At 36.4% G+C, this 23,712-nt stretch overlaps 2 protein-coding genes across 4 annotated transcripts in view; both read left to right on the top strand.

Moving 5' to 3' along the window:
• The first annotated feature begins 2,102 nt into the window (after positions 1-2,102).
• On the top strand, positions 2,103-11,160 carry tsnax (translin-associated factor X). Its single transcript, XM_065296218.1, has 6 exons — positions 2,103-2,430; positions 2,564-2,656; positions 2,733-2,847; positions 3,390-3,520; positions 9,372-9,490; positions 10,544-11,160. Exons 1-6 carry the CDS (start codon positions 2,415-2,417, stop codon positions 10,919-10,921), a joined length of 852 nt encoding a protein of 283 aa, XP_065152290.1. The 5' UTR covers positions 2,103-2,414; the 3' UTR covers positions 10,922-11,160.
• A 2,393-nt stretch (positions 11,161-13,553) lies between these two features.
• disc1 (DISC1 scaffold protein) overlaps positions 13,554-23,712 on the top strand; it is a 45,966-nt gene continuing 35,807 nt past the window's right edge. For 2 of the 3 annotated variants that reach the window (XR_010546980.1, XM_065296216.1), the window contains exons 1-2: positions 13,554-14,084; positions 21,665-22,587. Coding sequence is in view for 2 of the 3 variants with exons in the window: in XM_065296216.1 (XP_065152288.1) it covers positions 13,991-14,084; positions 21,665-22,587 (1,017 nt within the window). In the remaining variant the exon portion in view is untranslated. Of the gene's footprint in view, positions 14,085-18,622; positions 18,792-21,664; positions 22,588-23,712 lie in introns of those variants that run through there. The other variant, XM_065296217.2, reaches the window with a different exon arrangement.

Raw genomic sequence — 23,712 nt, 5'->3', positions numbered from 1 at the left:
TGGACGTGGCGCACAAAAGTAATTACCGTAGTAAAGAAACGACGCCTTACTGTTATAATACTTTTTTTTTAGTATAAATTACCCACAAACATGTTATCCTACACACACAAGCATGCTATTAATGTTTTTTAATAAGTATGTATTTTATACAAAAATATAGTTCATTTATTTTATTTATTTTTTGTTAGTTTTTTATTTAAAGTAATTAATGAAAAATTATATGTATACATTTATTTTATTCAAGTAATTTTAAAGGGGTCATTGCTAAAAAGAACATTATTTTGTGTAATGCAATATATTAACATGGTTTAAGGTTAAAAAAACATTATTTTGCCCTGCCTCTCTGAAACTCAATTTTTACAAAGCCTGTGTGCCTTGATTGGCCTCTTATCCAGTGCATTGTGATTGGCCGAATACATCAAGCGTGTGACGGAAATGTAACGCCCCTTACCATATTTGGAATATCAGCCCCCCAAACATAAATATGAAGATATGTGGGGGCATGTTTGGGTTTGAGTCTTTGGGTTTGAAAGTTTCAATTTTGTGACTTTATTGATCTTTTAAATGCACAAACAGATTTTAAAACTCCAAGGACAACGTAAAAAAAAAACATGAAATCGGGTCATCATATATGACTACTTTAAATAAAAGTATATGATAAATTACTATTTAAAAAATTGACTGTCCGTTTGATGTGTAAAGTGATAATTAGTTAATTAATGAAAAGTTAGTATTTCTATTAAATTGATTAAACTAAATATTTTGTAATACTTGCCATACAATCAAAATGTTATAGAATAAAAATAAAATGTGCAAAAATATAATTAAATCAACAAACAATGGGGTACACTAGTTGTAAGTAGTGCGCAGTAGTTGTATGTAAGAGAACACAATGAAATTCATTCAGACTGTGAGGCAGCTCCGGGCAGCACGTACACTTCTGCATAGATCCTTTAGGTGAAAGTTCATAGGGAGGAGCAGAAATCTGATATATGCAATCGAACAACGGAGAGAAAGCATCTCAAATACTTTTCATTCACAGTATATGTGTGTGTGGTATGTGTGTTTATCATGTAAATATAAGACTTTAAACTTTAAAGGGGACATTTCACAATACTTTTTTTAAAATGTCAAATAAATATTTGGTGTCCCCAGAGTATGTATGTGAAGTTCTAGCTCAAAATACCGTATAGATAATTTATTATAGCATGTTTAAATTGCCAATATGTAGGTGTGAGCAAAAATGTACTGATTTTAGGTGTGTCCTTTTAAATGCAAATGAGCTGATCTCTGTACTAAATGGCAGTGTCCTGGTTGGAAAGTGCAGATTAAGGGGCGCTATTATCCCCTTCTGACATCACAGGGGGAGCCAAATTTCAATTAGGCCTAATTATTTTTTCACATGCTTGCAGAGAATGGTTTACCAAAACTAAGTTAATAGGTTGATCTATTTCACATTGCTAGGTTGATACAAGCACTTGAAACCCTCAGCACCCTCAGATTCCATATTTTCAAATAGTTGTGTATCTCAGAATATTGTATTATCTAACCCATCAATGGAAAGTGTATTTATTAAGCTTTCAGATTATGTATAAATCTCAATTTAAAAAACATCACCCTTATCATTTTATGGTTCAGGGTCACAAATTTTCTTAAAGATTAAATTAAATCTTATTAAAAAGAAGCATCACCGTATTAGCATGTTTTGGAAATTCAAGTAATGAGTTTTTAATATATTGTATTACCATCTGATTCATTTTACACTATTCTACCATGTGTAAGCCATCTGAAAAAAAGTAGTGCATTTTGTAACAGCATCTTGAAAACGCTAATAAGATTTTTATTATAATTTGAATATGAAATTATAGAAATATGACTCAAGTGAGTGTGTTTGTGTGAATGTCAGACTGGGGCTACTAGAATCACAATTGGATGTTTGTTTGAAAATTATGTAAATCAAATTTAAACATATGATTTATTATTATGAGTACTGACGTTTATTTAAAGTTGATCTGTATGTCTTAATATTTTTATGACGACCAACTTTACCACTGGGCTAAAACTACATTACCCAACATGCTTTGCGGTATAGCGTCATTAAACAGCGCAGGTCCCGTGTAAACGTGGGCGGCCAGTGCGCGTGCCAGAGTCAAAATTGAATTGTATGACATTTTAATTTCACTTTAACAACGAATACATGATCTTCAAAAGAGGTTTATGCCTCGCGCCGTTACGCGGTTTTATATTTTTGCAAAGGTGTGATCGCGATGACTCGAGAGGAGATTTATAATCGAGTCGTTCAGCTGGATTTACAACATATGTCACAATCAAGCTATTGAAAGAAGTCAGTTTGTTGTTGTTATTTGTACATTAGCGAACCCACGTGTCCAGTGAAATATACCTTCATCAGAGAGATGAGTAAACGAGAAGGTAAAAGCACACGAGATCTTTAGCATTTGTATTAATTGAGTCATTTGATGTTGAATTCTGAGATCTGCGAGATTATGACGACGTTTAGATATGATGTTGTTCATTGTATATGTTCACGTAATGATCTTTTCAGACGAGGGATGTGTCCGAAAACGAAGGACAGATGCTGGACAGAAATCAGACGATTGCATCAACTCAGATTCACCTGTCATTGCTGCTTTTAAAGGTAATTAATAAAGTAACTGTTATGTACTTTCCCGTTAAGGTGGATTATTAAAATGCTCTTTCTCGTTGATTGACAGTTTTCCAGCAAGAGTTGGACACCAAACATGATAAATACGAGCGTTTGGTAAAAATCAGTCGCGATGTCACCATTGAGAGCAAACGGACCATCTTTCTCTTGCATAGAGTGACCAGGTGAAAAACATTTAGAGCCTTTTTAACTTTAAAGCGGACAAAACACGAAAATATGACTTTTCCATGTTTAAGTGCTATAATTGGGTCCCCGGTGCTATTGTCAACCTAGAAAATGTGAAAAAGATCAACCCAGTAACTAAGTTTTGGTAAACCGTTCTCTACAAGCATGTGAAAAAATAGGTCATTGAAATTTGGCTCCCCTTGTGATGTCAGAAGGGGAGAATACCACCCCTTAATCTGCACTATCCAATCTCAGCACTGCCATTTAGCGCAGAGATCAACTCATTTGCATTTAAAAGGACACCCAAAAACGGCACATTTTTGCTCACACCTGCAAAGTGGCAATTTTAACATGTTATAATAAATTATCTGTGGGGTATTTTGTGCCAGAACTTCACATATATACTCTGGAGACACCAAAGATTTATTTGACATCTTAAAAAGTCTTGTGAAATGTCCCCTTTAATGCTGGTGATTTATTATTGAAATAAGATTGAGTATATAAAGCATTGAATCATTTATGGTGTTGGACTGTATGACAGTGTTCCAGATGTTGAGGAAATACTGAACGACGCTGATGTTAAACTGGATGGTGTGAGGCAGAAGATCGGACAGATAGCTGAAGAACTGAAAGGAGAAGATTTATATCAGTTCCACCGGGCATTCACACCAGGTACTCTGTCCACACGGGTTTCACTTCAGTGCAAAATACTACTGTAGTGTATCTACTGTACTTCATCTATAATAAAATAGCTTTTCTAAATCTATGCATGTGGTTTAGCTAAGAGGTAATTGAACGTTGTAAGAAACAGCTGATAAAATACTGACAATTTACAGCATCTATAAATATGGAATTTTATTTATTAAGTACACTTCCAATTGGATGCTTAAAGGGCCCATATTTTGTAGCTAAAAAGCACAATACTTTGTGTATTTGGTGTAATACAATGTGTTAGCGTGTTTATCCACATACGGTACTAGGGGGGATGGGACGGTATGAAAATTTCATATCATGATTATAGTTACCAAAGTTATCACGGTTATCACTATTATCATGGTTTTATTAAAATGAGATGGAAATGTTAAAAAAGAATTGCACACACTAAAACATTTGAACAAGTTTTATTTTTGAAAATCACAATTTAATATTGGATGTCCCTGAAATGATTTCTGTGGTAAAAAATAAATAAATCTGTCTAATAAGTTTACCGTGAATGAATACAATACATTATCCCTTAAATGCCTTCTTGTGCAAAAAACTATGTTGCATGTGCACGCCTGCGTCAAACTGATTCTGGCTGGACAGGATTTACCGTGAGTTTTCAAAATCACGTTAATCAAACATGATTGTAATGATAATTAAATTTTAAACGATAATACTAACAGTCAGGACATTTTATCGTGGTTAATAGTGAAACCTATAATTGTCCCATCTCTATACTGTATATTTTATAGCACCTCTAAGTCCCGCCCATCTGTAACGGGTCGATTTGTACAAAGCTCATCGTTCTTAGAAAGTGCAGTGTGAAACGATTGGCCAGCTATCCAGTGCGTTGTGATTGGCCAAATACCTCAGTTACATAAACGGAAATGTGACGCTCCTTACCATGTTTTGAAAGATGAGCTCCCAAAACAATAGTAAAAGCCAGGAGATAATATCGTCTTCACTAACTTATCAATACGAGCCTGAATCTGACCCAAAAAATGCAGATGACTAAGCTGATCGATCAACTTTTACCAGCGCGATGTGAGCAGAACGTAACAGATTGGTAAGGATACTAAAACATAAAACCATGTCTGCATTTGTGATCGTGGAAACGACAAACAAGCGCTACTCTATACTGCTTAAAACTTGCGTTTGAATCGTCAGTAGAATAAATCATTAAATATGAAAACATCGGCTACTTACAGGATATCAGTCAGCAGAACCAGAGTGTAGTTGGAAAGTTGGAATTGCTCCACTTTTTAGACAAAGCCTTTGTGTACATCCAGCCTTGTAACTCCCCTGTGTTTATAAAGTAGTCATTTAGTACATTACAGCTGAACTGTTCTGAAACAGTGTTGTAAATAAAACCTAACCACTGGTTTCTTAATTTTACTCTATTGAAATGCCAAACAAAGTAGTTTGCCTTTCGCAACAAAACACACAGGGTCTCCACGACATGGCGGCAACAATACTACAGTGCGATTGAAAGTTACATCCTCTATCTTTGCGTATACATTAGGGCAGTGTTATGAAAATGTTAAACCAGCATGACGTCTAACTTCATGGGTGTGTTTGAGAGGAATGAATGAGGTTTAACTTTTAATTTTTTTACAAGATGTAATATAAGTTCAAGTGTGCATAAAATGTGTCAGTGAAGTTTCAGCTTAATACCCCACAGATCATTTGCTATAGCATGTCCGAATGCCCCTATTTGGGTTGAAGCAAAACGGGCTGTTTTCATGCAGGTACCTTTAAATGCACATTTTTAAAGTGTACCTTTAAAAATATCCATATTTTAAACTTTATAAACTATAATAACTAGTAACAACACAATCTTGGACTCGGCCTATTCACGAGAGTCACTGTGCAATACTCACTATGCTAAAACTCTTGCATGAATCTTGTGCACATTTGAGTTTGCACTTGTGCAGACTTCTAGGACAAGGCCCATAATTTACATATGTGTTGTTAAACAAGTACGAGGAATTTATTTCTTATTACCTAAACTCACTTTGAGTCCCCGGATCAAAATATTTGGTTATTTTATTCCCTTTTTATTCACGGTATCTTATCTTGTGTTGCCACATGTGATAGTGAAATGTCCATCGAATGCACACTTAAAAATCTAGCCTGAAGTAGTAGGTCATCCGAGGAACCTTTTCCCGTACTATTTTTCAAATACTAGGAATTCTAAGATATTACTTGCATATTATTTTTTACCTATTATATAGTATATAAGCAGGTGATTTTGAACGGAGCATTAGGGGCTGGACGCACCAAAACTTTTAAACGTGGCTGAAAACACCTTGAGTACGCCGAATGCCAGCTGTTTTTCAGCCGAGTGCTTTAATTCAATTGAATTCAATTTTATTTATATAGCGCTTTTCACAATTGTTAATTGTTGCAAAGCAGCTTTACATGAGTAGATGTAGGGGAGAACACAGAAAATCAATAGATAATATAAAAAGTAGAATATTGCGGCTAAGGATAAACCGTACAAGCGAGCGTGTGATAATGTAACGTATACAGTAAAGTGCTAAGTTAAGCCAAAGTTGGCTGACTCTCCTAGGGACGAAAAAACCCCCTAGGAGAAAACCCGGTGGGAAAAACTCCTAGAAGGACAAAAACCCTTGGGAGAAATTAATATATATTTATATATATATAAACACGGTAGGGATAGGAAGCGGGTAAGCGGATTATACTGGTTCAGCTGGTGGTCATTGGTCGCGCATCGGCTGGGCATCACGTTGCAGGACAGCCAGTAGATCAGTGGTGTGATGACCTTCACTGCAACAGGAACCGGGTCTGTTTGTCTCATTGTCCTCAGGGTCGAGGACGAGACACGGAGAGAAAAACAGAATTCTATTAGCGTAGAGGCCATTCGCATGTAATGGAGTGTCATACAGTATTGTGGTTTAAAATCCGCTCGATTCCAGACAGGCTACCTATTGCGGCAATAGTATATTACCCATATGAGGTATGTAAGTGCGTTGTTCTAGACAAAATAACTATTGCGGGATAAGTACATTTACTTGACATTTTATGTGAATGCTTTGTTAAAGCAACACTATGTAGTTTCCATGTAAAAATGACTTACAGCTCCCCCATGTGGTGAAAAGCGCAACAGTGCCTGGTATCAGACACTCTTCTGCAGACAGGGGGAGGGGCGTGGCTGTGTTTCCTACCCTCCACCGCCACTTTCAGAGGGTGCTTGTAGCAGCTAGGAGGCTGCTCAGGTTGCAGCAACATTACAATTTGTCCAGTTAAAAGTTGTTCTATCACTGAAATAATTTTAGAGACATTATTTAAAGGTAAAAAAATTACATAGGTTTGCTTTAAAGAAGAATGTCTTAAGTTTAGCTTTAAATTGATCGTGTGATACTTGAGCTGTGAGCCGGTTGGTTGCTGTGGTAATGTCCCGCCCCTCCTCCACTGTGATTGGATGGCTGTGTGAGAACTGATCTTGATGAGCGGAGCTCTTTCAACTCTCGCCGCTTAGCGCAGAGTGCCGGTTTTCAGCGCAAAAAAAAAATGCTAGCTGCTGGCTTATTTGAAAAACACAGTTTCCATTGGAATCAGTTGAAAACATGCGCCAGCCACGGAGGTTAAAGCTTTGGTGTGCACGCCCCGTTAGTTTAGATTACAGCTCAACACAATTTGGGCTTTCTCTTCAGGAGATGCATGTAAGGAAATTTGCATGTAAGTAACATTTTATATTTATCTACAAACTAATATCAAGTGCAGATGAAGAACTTTCTGAAATTATAGGAAAGATACATTTAGTCAAATCAAATGTCCTAATGTGGTTGGTCTAATCAATCCACTAAGAATGTCGCTTACAGTTTCTAAGAAAGTCACAGTGCTTTTCCACCCATTATTATTTTTGATAAGAATAAAGGGGCAGACATAAAGTCTGCAAAGTTCTGAGGAAAACATGGATAAGAGGGAGGGGACTTGCCAAATTCAGCAGTTATCTAGCAGTAAAAGGAAGTCTCTTTTAGATTGTAGTCACAGAAATCATCGGGGCCTTTTTTGAGACGTGACCAGGGTCATATACTCCCAATTAGGTTTCTATTTTTCTTTAAGACGTGGGTGTGGATGAACCTCATGGCTACAGCACTCAGAAAGCTTGCAGACCTGATGCATCAGGTCATTTTTCAGGGTTCCCACGGGTCCTTGAAATCCTTGAAAGTTTGTGAATCTGGGGGGAAATAATTCAAGGCCATGGGAAGTTTTTGAAAATATACATATATAGATACAGGTCATTGAAAGTGCTTAAATCTATTTTATGCAAGAAGTTTTCTGGAAAAAAATCTATATTATTCCCTGTGTAGTGTAGGATAATATCATAAAATGTCTAACCTTTTAAGCACACATGCTAAACTGTTTAAAAAATGCTTATATTTTCTGTATGCGAATGTTGATTCATACCAAAATGCTTTTTTCCTTAGTTGTGTTTGACACATGAAAACGTCTCTGGTTACGTATGTAACTGTTGTTCCCTGAGAAGGGAACGAGACGCTGCGTCTCCCTTGCCATACTTCCTGCGTCCCTGTAACACCGTCTTTGGCAATATTTCAGATAGCGATATACTTCCTGGCTCCCGCGTCTACCCATGTCTTTTGTCATTAAGCCTCACCATTGGTTGAATTTGATGTACACATTCAGACGCACTTACCCCTGGAATCGTTCCCAAAGTGTCACCGCAATGAGGCAGCATGAGTTCCCCTGAAAAGGGAACTGTAACAATGTATCTTAAAAGGTAACCCGATGTAACCTTGCTCTCACTTGAAATGTGTCCCCAGATTTAGTCCTTGAATTTGAGGTTATTGGACCTGGAAAGTCCTTAAAAGGTCCTTGAATTTGAAGTTAACTAAGGTGTGGGAACCCTGATTTTTAATGGGCTTGTTTTTGCATTAGGACCCTTAGAGGTACACCAGGCAACATCTTATGTCATGTTATGTTTGATGAAATTACTAACTTTCTATAATTAAGGGGTTTATTGCTTAAATATTTGTATACCGTTGATGAAGAACAGCTATTTAAAAAGCTGTTATATAGCCTGTTTCATTTATTCAGGCATTTTAATTTAGTTTTATTGGTGCTAAAAAGCATTTTTTTATGTTAGATGTTTTAACATTGCATGTGAAACAATGAATGGGAGCTACAGATAAGAACGCCTTTGTTGTTAATTGGCACTTTAAAAGTAAATCTAAATTACAACATCTTCCGTCCGAGCTTCCGAGTTTCTTTAAAAAGCAGAAAACCTTCTGATAAAGAAATTATCGATATCGTATACAAAATAGTGTACAAAATATTAACCATTTTGTTGCGTGTTATGATTTCTGCTGCTAATTTCAATACATTTCTGAATTAAAAATTGACCCACAACACTAAGGGGCGGTTTCCCAGACAGAGATTAGACTAGTCCTAGACTAAAATAAATGTAAGAACTGTCCAAACTAAAAACAACTTGCACTGACATATCTTAAAATACATTGTTGCCCTTTGTTTTGCCTCAAAATGCACACAAGAAATGTTTTTAGTAAGGCATGTTCTAAATAATCTAAGGCCTAGTCCTGGTTTAAGATAATCTCTGTCTGGGAGACCACCCATAAAAGCTTTGTCCATTGGCCAAATAAAGCGTAAATGATGCTAAAAATGCCCAAATATTCAAGTCACCAATTTCTGTTTCTGAACTAAAACCATAAAGCTTAATTTTTTTTTTTTTTTTAAAGCAAATTCATACTGTTTTACAAATTCTAAACATTATGGCTCCGAGTTAACAAGCTAAATTACGTGTTTGTGTTCCCATCAGGGATTCAGGAGTATGTGGAGGCTGTTTCGTTTCATCATTTTATCAGACATCGCCGTCTGATCAGTCTGGAGGAAATCAATGCTTGTCTCGTCTTCATGAAAGACGACCAAACAACAAAGGTATGGATGTTGCACGTTAAAGGTCACATTTAGTAAACACAAGTTTTTCTGATCCTCCGACAGGTTTTTGTCAAATGTTTCATGTTCATTTGGAAATGTAAAGGTTCTTTAATCGTGTATTCATTTGATTTTTGTGAATATATTACAATGTATGGATTTATTTTTAACTTTTGATCTTGTACTTCTTAAAGCAGCTCGAAAACTACTACTTTATAACTATTACCACATTACCATTTTTCCTGTTTAATCATGTTTTATTTAGCATTTTGCACAAGTCATTCTGAATTAAAACAGGGTAAGGTTTATAAATAATTATACCCCGGGTCTGTTGAATGCTGTATTTTGATTGGCTGAGAAATGTTGCATGGGTGTTGATTATTTTTCAGTAAACGGCACACCTTACTTGTCAAATGACTTAAAAATAGGCACCAGAGCAATGTTTGTGGAAACCGTGGTTTAAGGGGAATAATTGACTCCGGTCCTTTGAATTATTTGAAAATAATGCACACCCGCGGTGTGTCGTGCCACATTAACACCTTGGATGTGCATTATTTGCTTTAATTCAATGGCCCATCATCAATTTTTCCTTATTAATGAGTGCAATTTTCCCGGTAAACTCCTTTACTACATAAGTAAACTTACATTTACATATACATTACATTTATCCAAAGTAACTTGCATGTACAGATGTGGAATACAAAAGTAAACTTTTAACTCACAAATCTTTCTTTTAGTTTCTTGTATGCATTTGTCATCATACAAATACACTGCACAAATCCACTGCATGTGAAATAAGTTTGTTTTTGTTTTCTTTCCAAATTAGACAGACTACTTTCTAGTGAGCACTTTCTCAAGGCTTATCACTCCATCTTTCCTTGTTATTTTTAGAAAGCAGTGATACTTATCTAGGCAATTGGACATTTTTGGAAAACATGAAATGTAGTTGTCTAGACTGTTTTAGTTGACCTGAAAAATGTATCTGTTTTTTCCTGTGATGCAATTTGTAGTCATGCTATATTTGACAACAGATATAATCTCATTTTTTTCCTGAAGGGTGGTGGTGAGGTTGTGGTGCCTGGTCCCTGTGTTCTGACCTTCCAGGTAACGCCCACCGATTACCTGCTGGGTGTGGCTGACCTGACGGGCGAGCTGATGCGTATGTGCATAAGCAGCGTGGGCAACGGCGACATGGACACACCCTTACAGCTCAGCACCTTCCTGCGGGAAATCCACGACGGTTTCGCTTACATCGGCAACACGGGGCCCTACGAGGTCTCCAAGAAACTGCACACGCTGCGTCAGAGCCTGGGTAAGGTGGAAGACGCGTGCTACGCTCTGCGTGTGCGTGGCTCTGAGATTCCCAAGCACATGCTTGCTGATGTTTTTACCAGCAGGGCGGCGCCATTGGACCCAGATGATGGGATTGTTTAAGATGTTCATGTTCATGAGCATATTGTTTAAGTGTTTTTGGTTGTGAAGGACTGTTTTTGAATTGTTTTATCATTTGCATGTTGTTACGATGCCTCGTTTCTCAGTTTTGTGCTATCGTACTGCATTTACAGTAAATGGAAACAATGAATGGCTAAACTTCATTCACTTCTACGTGTTTACAGTTTACTTTAAAATAATACTGTCTCTGATATATCAATAAAACTTGTTTTTGGTACAAACTACTGACCCTTCTGACATAAATCATGCATTATCTCAACACATCATTGCAACAAAATTATATTTTAGGTACATTTCAACAATCACAGAATTTGTTCAAAAAGTGAAACAAACAATTTTTACTGGCAAAAGAACGATGGGGGTTACCACAGACAACTGCAACCACATCCAGACTTTTGACTGAAACATAGAGATGTAATTTCATCTGCAATGCTGCCCCTTGGTGGATTATTTTGGTAACTGCATGGCATGGCTAAGAGCAATAGGTTAAATTAAAGGCGGGGTTCACTATTTTTGATAAATGCTTTGGAAAAGGGAGTTGGGCCAAGTACCAAAACACACTTGTAGCCAATCAGCAGTAAGAGGCGTGTCTTCTAACCGTCATCATTGCCTAGGTTGCGTATGTGTTGGGCGGGTCTATCAAAAGAAGGTCCAGATTCTATTGGGTTAGGGGCGTGTTTGTTTAGGTGATTTCAAATATAAACATTAGCTTTCAGAGATCATGCACCCCGCCTTTAAGTGGTTATATTAAATTTTAAGACAGCTGGCATATGTTGTGTATCAGTCAGAATTCTGTCTCATGTCCAAACAAAAGTAATTATGAGTCCTATGTGATAAAGTCAGTTGTAAATCGAGCTATTAAGAAAGTTCTTTTGCAGTAAAGAGAAACACACATAAATCAAAATGCAAACAGATGTAAATGACTAAAAAGGGCCATTTCAGCGAATCGGTGCATTTGCATGTTATAACTCGTCATTTTTTATCTTTTTATAACACTAAATCTAATAACACACGTTTTACTTTTCAAAATGATTATTGGTCAATTTCAGGTAGCTAGTTTATTTTTTAATGTGGTTTCTTAATGGAGGATGGAGGCATTTTGGTAACGTTCTGAAAGTAACAGGACTGAGTTTTTAGCATAGATTTAGCAGATACATGAAATATCGCAAAATATATTAAATATGTGTGAAGACACTGAGCAAAAAGTGATTTACCAAAATGTTTTATTTTAAAATAAACCAATAAAATCAAATAAGGTAACGGGACTGAAAATTAAGAGATTGAACATTCACAGTCATAGCATCAATATAATAAAATATACAGAAAAAGAAAATGAGAAAAGTGATTTTTGATCTTCACATGGCCTTCAGACGATCCAGATGATTTAACTTCCTCTTGAAAATGTGACTTATTGTGGAATATTCACAGATTTTCAGAGGGGGGGAACGTGTTGGATAACAGGACTAAGTTAAATCCTCAGGACATGACAAAAATGTGCACTTTATCTAAAATATTATGACCTTTTCCAATGGTAAAAAATATTTAAAGCAAAAATGGGATATTGACCCATACAAAATTCAAAAACAAAGGGTATCTAAAGAATTTTCTGCTCTATATTTAAAGATAAAGTATAGAAGTAAAGATCAGGGACAGATAAAAATACAGTTTTTCAATTTTTTATGTGGTTTTTATTAATGTTTTAAATTATATAGTTTAAATTTGGTGTTAGATAAACATGCAGGACACTATGATTAATAATAAATTTTAGAGTTTGTTTCCTTGCATTTTTATTCATATAATTTCCTGGGGACAGAAATGGCACCGATTTGGTGGAATGGCCCCATTGGTGGTATTGCTGTGGCACCTAATAAGTTAAGTCACAAGATCAGACAGTTCATCTTCATTCGATTTATTCATTTTACTGAGAGCCATCTGAAGCAGTTTAGCACAATTAAACCTTTATGTGACAAACACAGAGCTCACAGAAGATTTTCAGTGGCTATAGAGAGCAGCAGACAAGGGCAGCACTGTTTGCACCGGGCTCCGGTGTCTCCAGGGGCCGTCTATCAGATCTCAAACCAGCTAAAAGATACTACTAGATCACACAGCAAGAGACATGTAGGATTCTGTGTGGGTTTTGCTTGGGAAATGTGTATATAAAGAATAAAACCGAAATAAAAATGACTGGGATAAAAGTGCAATAAGTGTAAAGCAGCACAGTGCTCATTAATCAAATACAGAGTTTAACAGATGTGTTTTAATCTAGATTTTTAAAGGTGTCTTTAAAACAGCTGGTTACAGAATTATAAGATTGTTATTTTTCAGTGACTCATCATTCTGAAAATATCTAAATGTAATTGCATCAGATAACAAAATATTAAACCAAGCGTCAAATGATTCTCATATTTGTGACTTTCTCTGTCATTTTAAACCAACTGTTGTTAATGGGGTTTTTAGTAGGTGTGTGACGTAATTTACCCCCGTGTTCACACAGGTGTGCTAGTAGAGTGACCACAGGTAATCCCATTTTGAGCATGTCTGTCTCAACACAGCTCAGTTTGCGGGAGTTCAGCTCTCGTGCGGGATCAAATTCCAGCATACGTCATCATAGGAACTCCCTCACAACACGACACATAACGGCACAAAGTGCGGATCTTCTCCGCTTTTATTCTCGTTTGCTTTTTTTGACAATCGCCTGTGTTTTCGGTGTTATTTCGAGTCGAAAGTAGAAATAGGGCAGATTTGTATTAAACCGCGGGATATAGATGCAGATTTTCTATGCATTTTCCGATGGCGCGTGCCAAACGCAGGAAACGGAGTATTTAAGTTGCAGTGTTTATCGGTATTTTATATCGTTAAAGAGATATTTCTTTTTCTAAACATCGGTAAGATTTCCTGACTGTAAGGTGAAAGTTGTGAGAATACTTCTGGAGGATTAGAAACGGCGTTGTGTTGACGCGTGTCAGCGCGCGCTGGGGCGTCAGAGGATGAGACACCGTCGGTGGGAGTTTAACTTAACCAGTTTTGTGATTTAACCGGCTTTCAAGGATCATGATGTTCGCGGGAATGATAAGGGTGGAGAGTAAATCAACAACACAGAAGAATGACAATAACGCCAAGTGTTACCGGTGTGCTGTAAGATCAGGTAAAACATTTTATTATTCAAATATGAGTTGTGGTAAAGTGAAAAAGTAGCTGCTGTGGCATTACCCTGATTTATGGATCTGGTATTTTTGTGCACGTGTCATTTAAATAATTATTTGAAGTACCTCAGAATACCATTTAAATACCATTGTATGCATGAATATTCAGCAAAATGCTCATCATGGCCTAAATTAAAGAAACTTGTTACTGTCATCTGGCAGCATTACTGTACCACAGTTCTTCTGTGTACGGTGCAGTGTGGATAATGGGATGTTTTCCAGCTTTATATTGGATGATTTTTGTAGATTGTTTAGATTTTTCCATGTGATTTCCATATAATTTTTTTCATCAGATATTAAAGATCACAACACAGTTTAAAATGCAAAAAGAGGAAAGCAGATGGTTTTTATTTATTGTTTATTAGTTTTAGATTCTTGTCAGCCAGTAAGAAAAGTTTTCATGAGAACTAATGCACCTTTCCAAACATAAGCCGTGCAATTCAGATCTTGCTTTCAGACATAATATTGTTCATACCCTCAGCCGGCACCTCTTGACAATGTGAGACTCAATATTCCCACAATATTAGCATGTGGACTGAAATCTTGAGACAACATCCAGTACGATTACACCTATGTAATATGATTTACTGTGACCTTGAGAACAAAATAAATGACGTCAGAATGTAAGAATCTCTTACATACACGATTCAGGTCTTAAGTTCAATGATTGCATCTTCATGGCGTCTTATCAAAGTCCCTTTAGGGAAGTTGCGCTGCTAGGCCATGTTTGCACCGCCTCTAGTCAGTTATTTTCAGAAAGACAGATATCTCTAAAATCACGTGGTAAAATCACAATTTATAAACATATTATTGATCAACAATTTAAACAAACATCAACTGTACCATAACTTTTTTCAGCTATATGTACTTTAATTTATGCATTTATCTCCAGTTCCTGTTCTCTAAACAATAAACAATGTTTAATACATGATTTTTAGTCTAATTATTTTCATATAGCCATATAACATATAGAGGTTAGGGGAACGTTAAGCTAACGTTAGCAGAACGTTAGCGCGACGTTAGGAGAACGTTCCCCTAACGTTCGCACAAGGTTAAGGGGACGTTCCCCAAACCTTGAGGGAACGTTCTCTTGACGTCAAGAAAACTTTCCTGGGGAACCAACAGGGAACATTATGCTATCTGTTCTGGGAATGTTCTGGGAACCATGAGCTAACGTTCCCAGAACGTTCTGGGATCCAAAAATTGTTAGCTGGGTAAGCGCACGGTCACACTGTATTATTATGATCAGTAAGTCATATCAAAATATGTTTGCTACTTTAACTTCACAAATTAAGTAAAATTTCATCTTTTTAATAAGTTTTAATAAGTTACGGCTAGGGCTGCACGATTAATCGCATTCAGTTATCTTCCGCATCTCGACAGTAAAGCCAGTTCTGTGATTAGTAGTAAATCACCTGCTTTCAGATGGAGCCGCATTTACTACAAAGAGCCGTAGTTCACAGACAAGCTAGGCAATATCGCATTCTTGATTCTTCTGCGATTATAAACATGATATATTGCCTAGCTTGTTACAACTAATCATCCCAGAACCAGCTTTACTGACGCGATGCGCAAGATAATTGCATGCAATTAACCGTGCAGCCTACTAGTTATTGCAACTCCTCACTTGTCAAAATCTTAAAATAGTAGGCCATGAAAGAAAAGTTGCGATTTTCTTCTTTTTCGTATCAGTAATGTATATACAAATGAAACGACAATGACAAACAAATTGATTGCATCCATCGAGAACTGATTGGATCGTTGGAAGTTGGGCCATGTTGCTAATTGCTAATCGGTGTAATCTTTTCCCAGGCTGCGTCCGAAACCGCATACTGTATAGTAGTTACTGAATAAGATGAAGTACCTACTTACTTGGCATTAAAACAGTAGGTACTGTATAGTATGAATCCTGGTAGTATGAATGAGATTCGGACGTACTACATCCGCCATGTTGCTACATCTCGTGACATACGTCGTCATCACGTCATGTCATTTCAGCGCGAAAACAGCGCGTGCCTCTTCTTCTTCGTTGGATAACTCCTCTCCCGGGGCATTAGGGGTGCAACGGGTCACAAAACTCACGGTTCGGATCACATTACGGATTTTGAGGCACGGATCGGATCATTTTTCGGATCAGCAAAAAAAAAGTATGGGAAAATTCTAATAACAAATCAAGAAATTACAAACATTTATAAAAAGAACAAGGTTGCACATTAAGTAAGGTCTAAAATCATTAGTTACAGAAATCAAATGAATAATAACACTGCATTTATTGTATTAATTAAATGTAATTATTATTTTTTTAAAGCTTCAGAAGTGATTTTCTCTTTGTCTTGGGTTGTTTGATTAACATTAATGACACAGACTTAAGTAGGTCAATTGAGCTTACTGTCTCTTTAAGACCAAATGTGCACAGACTGCATCTCTCTGTTTGTGCACTACCGAGTCCCCTTAAACGAGCGCACAGTCACAGACAAAGGGTGAATTACAGACGGCGCAGCATTACAGTCGTCCCACATAAAAACGTTACGTTGTTTTTCATTGCTCTATTAGCCAAATGTATTTTAATACACTACAGTATGAGAGAGAGTAGCGCAACTCTCTGAAATTTAAACATCAAGAGTTCTGATCTTTGAAGGATGATTACGTCTGACTCGAGCTGGACCAGACGCATTTAACCGCACGTGTGCGTTTGTGCGTAAAGTAAACTGATCACTTTAGCGCCGTTTTGCAGTTAAACTGTTTAAAATCACTTGAATGTTAACATTTGCAAACCTTTATAACACTTACAAATTATAAACTTTCCCTATTTAAATTTGCGTATTAATCCGCGAATCACATGCGAGCCGAACCGTGGGTCGTGATCCGTACGGATCACGGATCAACTGCGATCCGTTGCACCACTACGGGGCATCATGGGATAGTGAAGCGTCCATCGCACACTGCAAAATCTTACCGGAAGTAGTAGGTCATCCGGGTACTTTTCGCATACTGTTTTTCGAATACTATGTATTCGGACATACTACTCGCCTCACCTACTGCTTTTCGCGTACTATATAGTATGAAGTAGGCGGTTTCGAACGCAGGACCCCTTCATGGAATTCCTTGTGACAGGAAGTGAAGAGAGGTTGTTTGAGCAGGAGAGGAGGTTAACGTTTTTGATTAAAGATTATAAGGGCACATGAATTAGAAAATAAATAAATAATGAAGTGCACAGATAAGTAATTTATAAAAAACACTACAATATTACATAAATAAAAATTAATAAAAAGTTTTTATTTTTCAATTTTATTGTCACTTGCATAAGCAATTTGATCAAACGTTCTTGCAACTCTGCAGCTTTTTTACAGTGTAGGTTGGCAAGCTCTTTTCGCGACTCTGTATAGAGTTTTTAACAATTGATGATTGGTTCTTTTTACTGGAAGATGGAATTTCTGTCACCAAAGTGGTAATAGTGTTGCATTGTCCCCTAGTTATAGCAGTGCTCAATCTTGTTATATCTAATATCTTTGGTCGTATACAATAATTAATAGTACCTTTCTATCAGGCAGTGAAATTTAATGTACACCCATTAAAGTTTGAATTGTGTGTGGTTATATTTGCATAGTTTTTCTCTTTTTTTTTATTGGTCAGAGTTGTTTACATTCAAATAGTTTCCCAAGTTCGTGTGTGTGTGTGTGTGTGTGTGTGTGTGTGTGTGTGTGTGTGTGTGTGTGTGTGTGTGTGTGTGTGTGTGTGTGTGTGTGTGTGTGTGTGTGTGCACAGCTGGCTACTTTCTCGTATGTGACCAAACAGGAAGTGCATACAGAGCTTTGCCAAAACTTCAACAGAACCGCAGGGGCTAAATTTAAACCCATTATCGAAGGTTTCTTTTCTTTCTCAAATTCACCTCACATGAATTTATAACTGAAGGAACCGAAAGAAGACAGAAATATCTTAAAATAGCTGATAATTGATGACCTGAATGATAAGATGGGCTATAAGAAGAATAGCAGACGTCTCATGTTGTTACAAACCTGTATAAATTTATTTTTTCTGATGAACTCGAAGGAAGATATTTTGAGGAATGTTTGTAACCAAACCAATTATGAGCCCCATTCACTTCCATATAGGAAAGGTATAGGACTATAGAAGTGAAGGGGGATCATGAACAGTTTGGTTACAAACCCTCCTCAAAATATCTTCCTTCGTGTTCATCAGAAAAATGAAATCTATACAGGTTTATAATGAAATGAGGTTGAGTAAATGATGAAATGTCATTATCCCTTTAATGACATTTCTCTCTCTCCATATGTTTTTAATGAGTATTTAAAATGTATCTATAGTGGTGCGAACAGCAACGTGTACACAACATTGTGGCTACCCAGAATGCTGAGCTGTCTTTTCAGTGACTTTTGTGTGAAAAGGAAGGAGTTGCAAAAAAAGTCTGTCAAAGTCTCACTTCCTCAAAGTCACTGGATTTGTCATGCTACACGTTGACTGCCTTGAATCAGCCCAACCGGAGGACAATCCGAAACAGATGTGTGTGCTTCTCAAACGTTCCCACTTCTCTTTATGAGCGTCCCAGCATTCCGTCACTCCTGTGAGATGTTTGTGAGCGGCCCATGAGAGGCGGAGTGAAGCTGAAGGGAGTTTCGAGATCCTGTGAGGTAAACATGCATGCTTTTGTCAGGGTGGCCTTTTCAAGTGAATACTGTTAATTCACACAAAAAACACATCAGGATTATTTGGAGATTTTGTAGTTTTTCAGTCATTTTATTAGTCATTAGATGATGATAAAGCAAAACTATCCAGAACACCAGAGGAGCGGCATAGTGATGCAATACAAACCAACAGAAACCTTTGGATGGACAGCAGCGCTCATGTTATCCTCAGAAAATGTGAAAATCTTGTTGGACTAAACCTCTTTTCAGAAGTATACTGCCATTTGTCATATACTGATTTTATATACTTTTTCCACTTCAGTAGTTTCGTAATAATTTCAAGAATTGTGTCAAAGCTTTCTGACAGTTTTCTTCCCTATTGAGGAGTGTAGAAGCAGCTGTGCGATGTTTAGCATGCTTTCAGTCTTACTGTCTAAGTACCTCCTTGTATAGTCAAGGTTCAGCGACCTAAAGTTGAGCTTTTACAGATGGAGGATTTTGTGTCTTGGTTGTCTGGTTGGCACGTGTTTGTCTGTGTTGTGGAGAAAAAGAAGAAATGCTGTAGCTTGATTATAAGACATCACAAACCTGTCCCGATGCATCCTGATGTAATAAATGTGATTGTTTTGTTTGCAGCTACACTCTAAAAACAAATGTTTTTAAAAGTGTTTTAATGATTCGTAATCATAAGGGAACCATTTTGTTTTATAGCACCTATGTAGTACCTGTGTAGAACCATATTGTGCTATATAGAACCATATATGGTGCTATAGTGGTGCTGTATCACCCCCGGATGGTTCTTCATAGGTGCTTTATAGTACTAAAAATGGTTCCCCTATGATTACGAGCATTTAGTGCTATTTTAGAGTGGATGTTTGCAATCACACCAGTCAAAAAAAGGAATCCCTGCATCTGTCTCTTTCTCACGGTGCATTGAATTGACTTGCCGTGTTTATGTTTAAAAAGCTATGAGAGAGATTTAATGTCTCTGCAGCTGTTCTCTCTCTCCATTCACTAGATGCATTTGGCAGGGTTGCAGTGGGGGATTGTGGGTAATGTGTTTTATATGAAGAGCCAATCACAGCTGCACACAAAGAGCCCATTTTTTTATTCTTATTCCATTTACAAAACAACAAACAAATGTGTTTTTGTTCATCACTGTTTTGTTTTATGGTTTTTGTTTTATTTTTTATTTTATAATCTCTTATGCATATGATCTTGACTTTTCTCATCTTGTCTCATTTGATTTTAAACATCAGCAGCAATATTCAGTTGAATGGTAAGAAATTATGAAATAATATATATATATATATACAAAAAATATATATATAATATATATATAAATAAAAATTTTCTTAAAAGTATATGTGTGTGTGTGTGTGTGTGTGTGTGTGTGTGTGTGTGTGTGTGTGTGTGTGTGTGTGTGTGTGTGTGTGTGTGTGTGTGTGTGTGTGTGTGTGTGTGTGTGTGTGTGTGTGTGTGTGTGTGTGTGTGTGTGTGTGTGTGTGTGTGTGTGTGTGTGTGTGTGTGTTACATACATAATATTTACACACAGCACAAACTTAACAAAATTAGGGCTGGGTGTTGATTCAGATGTTCCAGATCGATTCAATTTCGATTTACAAGCTATCAAAACGATTCGATTTTGATTCTAGGTTCGAATACGATTCTTGGATTGATTTTTATACTCTATTCTCAATTCAACTCAATTAATATAGATTTAATATGCATACTATATTTATAAAAAAGAACAGTGGACATTAAGTTTACAAGTGGGTAATTAATAAAAAGAAATTAAGAGCCACAAACCTGTATATTAAACTCTTCTTCTATTTTAGGTACACTTGGGTACATTAAAACAGAACCCATCTCTAATGTTCAAATGCAATTATGTTAAATACAATATCATTTTAATGCAAGATGAAAAATGTATGCTGAAAAAAGTCATAACTCATAACTCAGGTTATTTCCTTTAAAAAAAAAAAAAAGATTTGTGGCCTTTGAGAATCGATTTTGAATCGACCATGTTTAAAAAAACGATTAATATATATATATATATATATATATATAAATACAATATCATTTAATGCAAGATGAAAAATGTATGCTGAAAAAAGTCATAACATTCCTTGATCAAACAGGATCAGGTTATTTCCTTTAAAAAAAAAAATTGATTTGTGGCCTTTGAGAATCGATTTTGAATCGACCATGTTTAAAAAAACGATTAATATATATATGTGTGTGTGTGTGTGTGTGTGTGTGTGTGTGTGTGTGTGTGTGTGTGTGTGTGTGTGTGTGTGTGTGTGTGTGTGTGTGTGTGTGTGTGTGTGTGTGTGTATATATATATATATATATATATATATATATATATATATATATATATATATATATATATATATATATATATATATATATATATATATATATATATATATATCGGTCAGTAGGGATGGGCATATATACACACACACACGCACACACACACGCACACACGGGATCATGTTAGTGGATGCATGAATGTTGTCTTTCTCTTTCTATCATAAATTAAACAGTTTTAAAAAAATTTATGAATCTAGTCATGAATCTGTTATTTAATAATATATTATTAATAAATTGCTCATATTTATGATTATGTTATGTATTTATTGTAACTGTATATGAGCTGTAATTGCTTTTGTTATTATGTTGTGGTTTTTAAATCAGTTTTGAATTTCTCAACATTTCTCATCTGACTTGCTGATCACAGGATAATGTTATGGCAGAACCACATGATGATAAAGTTTTGTTGAAACAAATGCTATTGCGAAATTGTGTTGTATGCCTTGAGAACTTGTGTTGTATGCCTTGAGAAATTCATTCTGTAATCCCTGTTTTAACAGATGGTGCAAGTGTGTCGGTCGTGTCAGAGAGCCGTCACAGAAAAAGTTTCAGACGGCCGGGTTACATGAGGGCAGATCCGGTTTGCCAGGTGGACGTTGCTACCAGCTCGCCAGCCAAGCCTTCATGTGATTCCCACAGAAATTCTGAAATTCCCAATAGTGTCCCATCCACTACGAACATTCAAACGTTTAATTCTGAATTACCCAGTAGCCCCGGTGAGAAATGGCTTAAGGAGATTTTGGAGAAAGACGACTCTTCAAACGGTCAAAATCACTGTTTGCTTGAGGAAACTTCGAAAAGCATCTCATCATGTGACGTTTTTAACTCCAGCTTTAGTTTTATTCAGCAGTCACTAGAAACAGGTGATCTATTAGATTTAACCACAGGTGAACGATCTCCATCTCAGTATTTAAACAAAAGATCTGAATCGGCTTCATGGGATCATCCTGAACCTTTAAACTCTTCAGGTACTATAAAACCTGCTTGCACTGTTTTAGGAAATAAATCCATGTTTGAAGATGATTCATTGAGTCAATCAAAGACCAGTTCTGTGCTAATCAACCAATCAGAACCAGAGGTTTTCACATTAGGCCAGCTGCCCTGTTCGATTGGTCGGTCAGTAAAACCCAAAAGACTGTTATTAGACAAAGAGTTGTGGCTGATGGACCTGGACGTGTCTTGGTGCCACAGGGACGCACAGATCTCATCGTCAATGAGCGTACAGGACTCCGACTCTGGCTCTCTGGACACTGAGGTCACCTCTTCGCTCTCTGTTGATTCGTCCGATTCCACTTCGTCGTCTTCGGTTACTTCTGGCTACGACAGCGCCACCCCATCTGCAGATCAGTGTCGCAATGGCATGAAGAAGAAATGTGAAGATATTTTACAAGACTGTCTGAGGAACAGTCGTACAAATGCCAAGGTCAGTGTGTTAATTGCATTTTTAAGAAAATTTTAACAAAAAAATACTTAAAGGCACAATATGAAAGATTTTTGCATTAAAATCACACTGTGCCAAGTGTTTTATTTTACTAGCACTAGCACTATATACATTTTGTTTAAACATAGGCTTACATTATAATGTAAATGTTATAAAGCATGTGTTATCCATAAACATTCCTGTCGCCACTAAAGGTGAAGATTACTACTCCCATTATTCCAAGCTCTTTAGAGAAAATGAAAAATTAAGAGAAAATGTTTCCCTGCCAATGACGAGTTTTTACAGCAATCCATAATTCTGTTATTATCCACTTGGTGGTGCCCTTACCCAATTTATAAAATAAATGAAGTTGGGATGAAAGCTTTTTTTGGAAAGCAGATCTGTTCTTTCGGTATATTGTGTGTTTATATATTAAAAGAAGACATTTTTCTGGAAGGCATTTAACTTTTGTGAAAAGAATAAAAAGTTCTGGTGCTGGCTGGCATTTTTTTTGAAAACGCTGGAAGAGTTAACTGCATCATCAAGCTCCATCATTGTTGTTATTCAGCAACCAAGGCAAAATTACATATTATGCCTGTCGGATACATCTTACCAGTAGGAAAAATTGTGCCCTGTCAGCATCTATCAAATAGGTCTGTCCTTACAAGAGGTTCATAAAGATTTGTTAAATATTGATGAACCATTTCAAACCATTCAAGTTAAAGGGTTAGTTCACAGAAACATTTTTCACCCTAAAGTTGTTTCAAAACTGCAATGATTTCTACAAAAGATATTTAAAAAAAAATTTAATAACCAAATCGATCTGGCGCACTATGTACTTTCAAAGTATTATTTTTTTCTTACAAAGAAAGTCAATGGTGCCCCAGATCTGCTTGGATATTAACATTCTTCAAAATATCCTCCTTTGTATTTAGCAGAACAAAGAAACTAAAACAGATTTGAAACACTTTGAGGGTGAGTAAATGATGGTAGGATTTAAAGGGGACATATCATGAAAATCTGACTTTTTCCAAGTTTAAGTGCTATAATTGAGTCCCCAGTGCTTTTATCAACCAAGAAAATGTGAAAAGATCAACCCAGTAACTTAGTTTTGGTAAACCATTTTCT

This window comes from Paramisgurnus dabryanus, chromosome 20 (assembly GCF_030506205.2).
Source record: "Paramisgurnus dabryanus chromosome 20, PD_genome_1.1, whole genome shotgun sequence".
NCBI classification, from domain to species: domain Eukaryota; kingdom Metazoa; phylum Chordata; class Actinopteri; order Cypriniformes; family Cobitidae; genus Paramisgurnus; species Paramisgurnus dabryanus.
This window is presented reverse-complemented; position numbering and strand designations above follow the sequence as displayed.

Bases quoted from the DNA above. Each gene is read 5' to 3' on its own strand.
- tsnax (XM_065296218.1), top strand. The intron at 2,657-2,732 runs GTAATTAATAAA...GTTGATTGACAG, and splicing joins TGTCATTGCTGCTTTTAAAG to TTTTCCAGCAAGAGTTGGAC. The intron at 2,848-3,389 runs GTGAAAAACATT...ACTGTATGACAG, and splicing joins CTCTTGCATAGAGTGACCAG to TGTTCCAGATGTTGAGGAAA.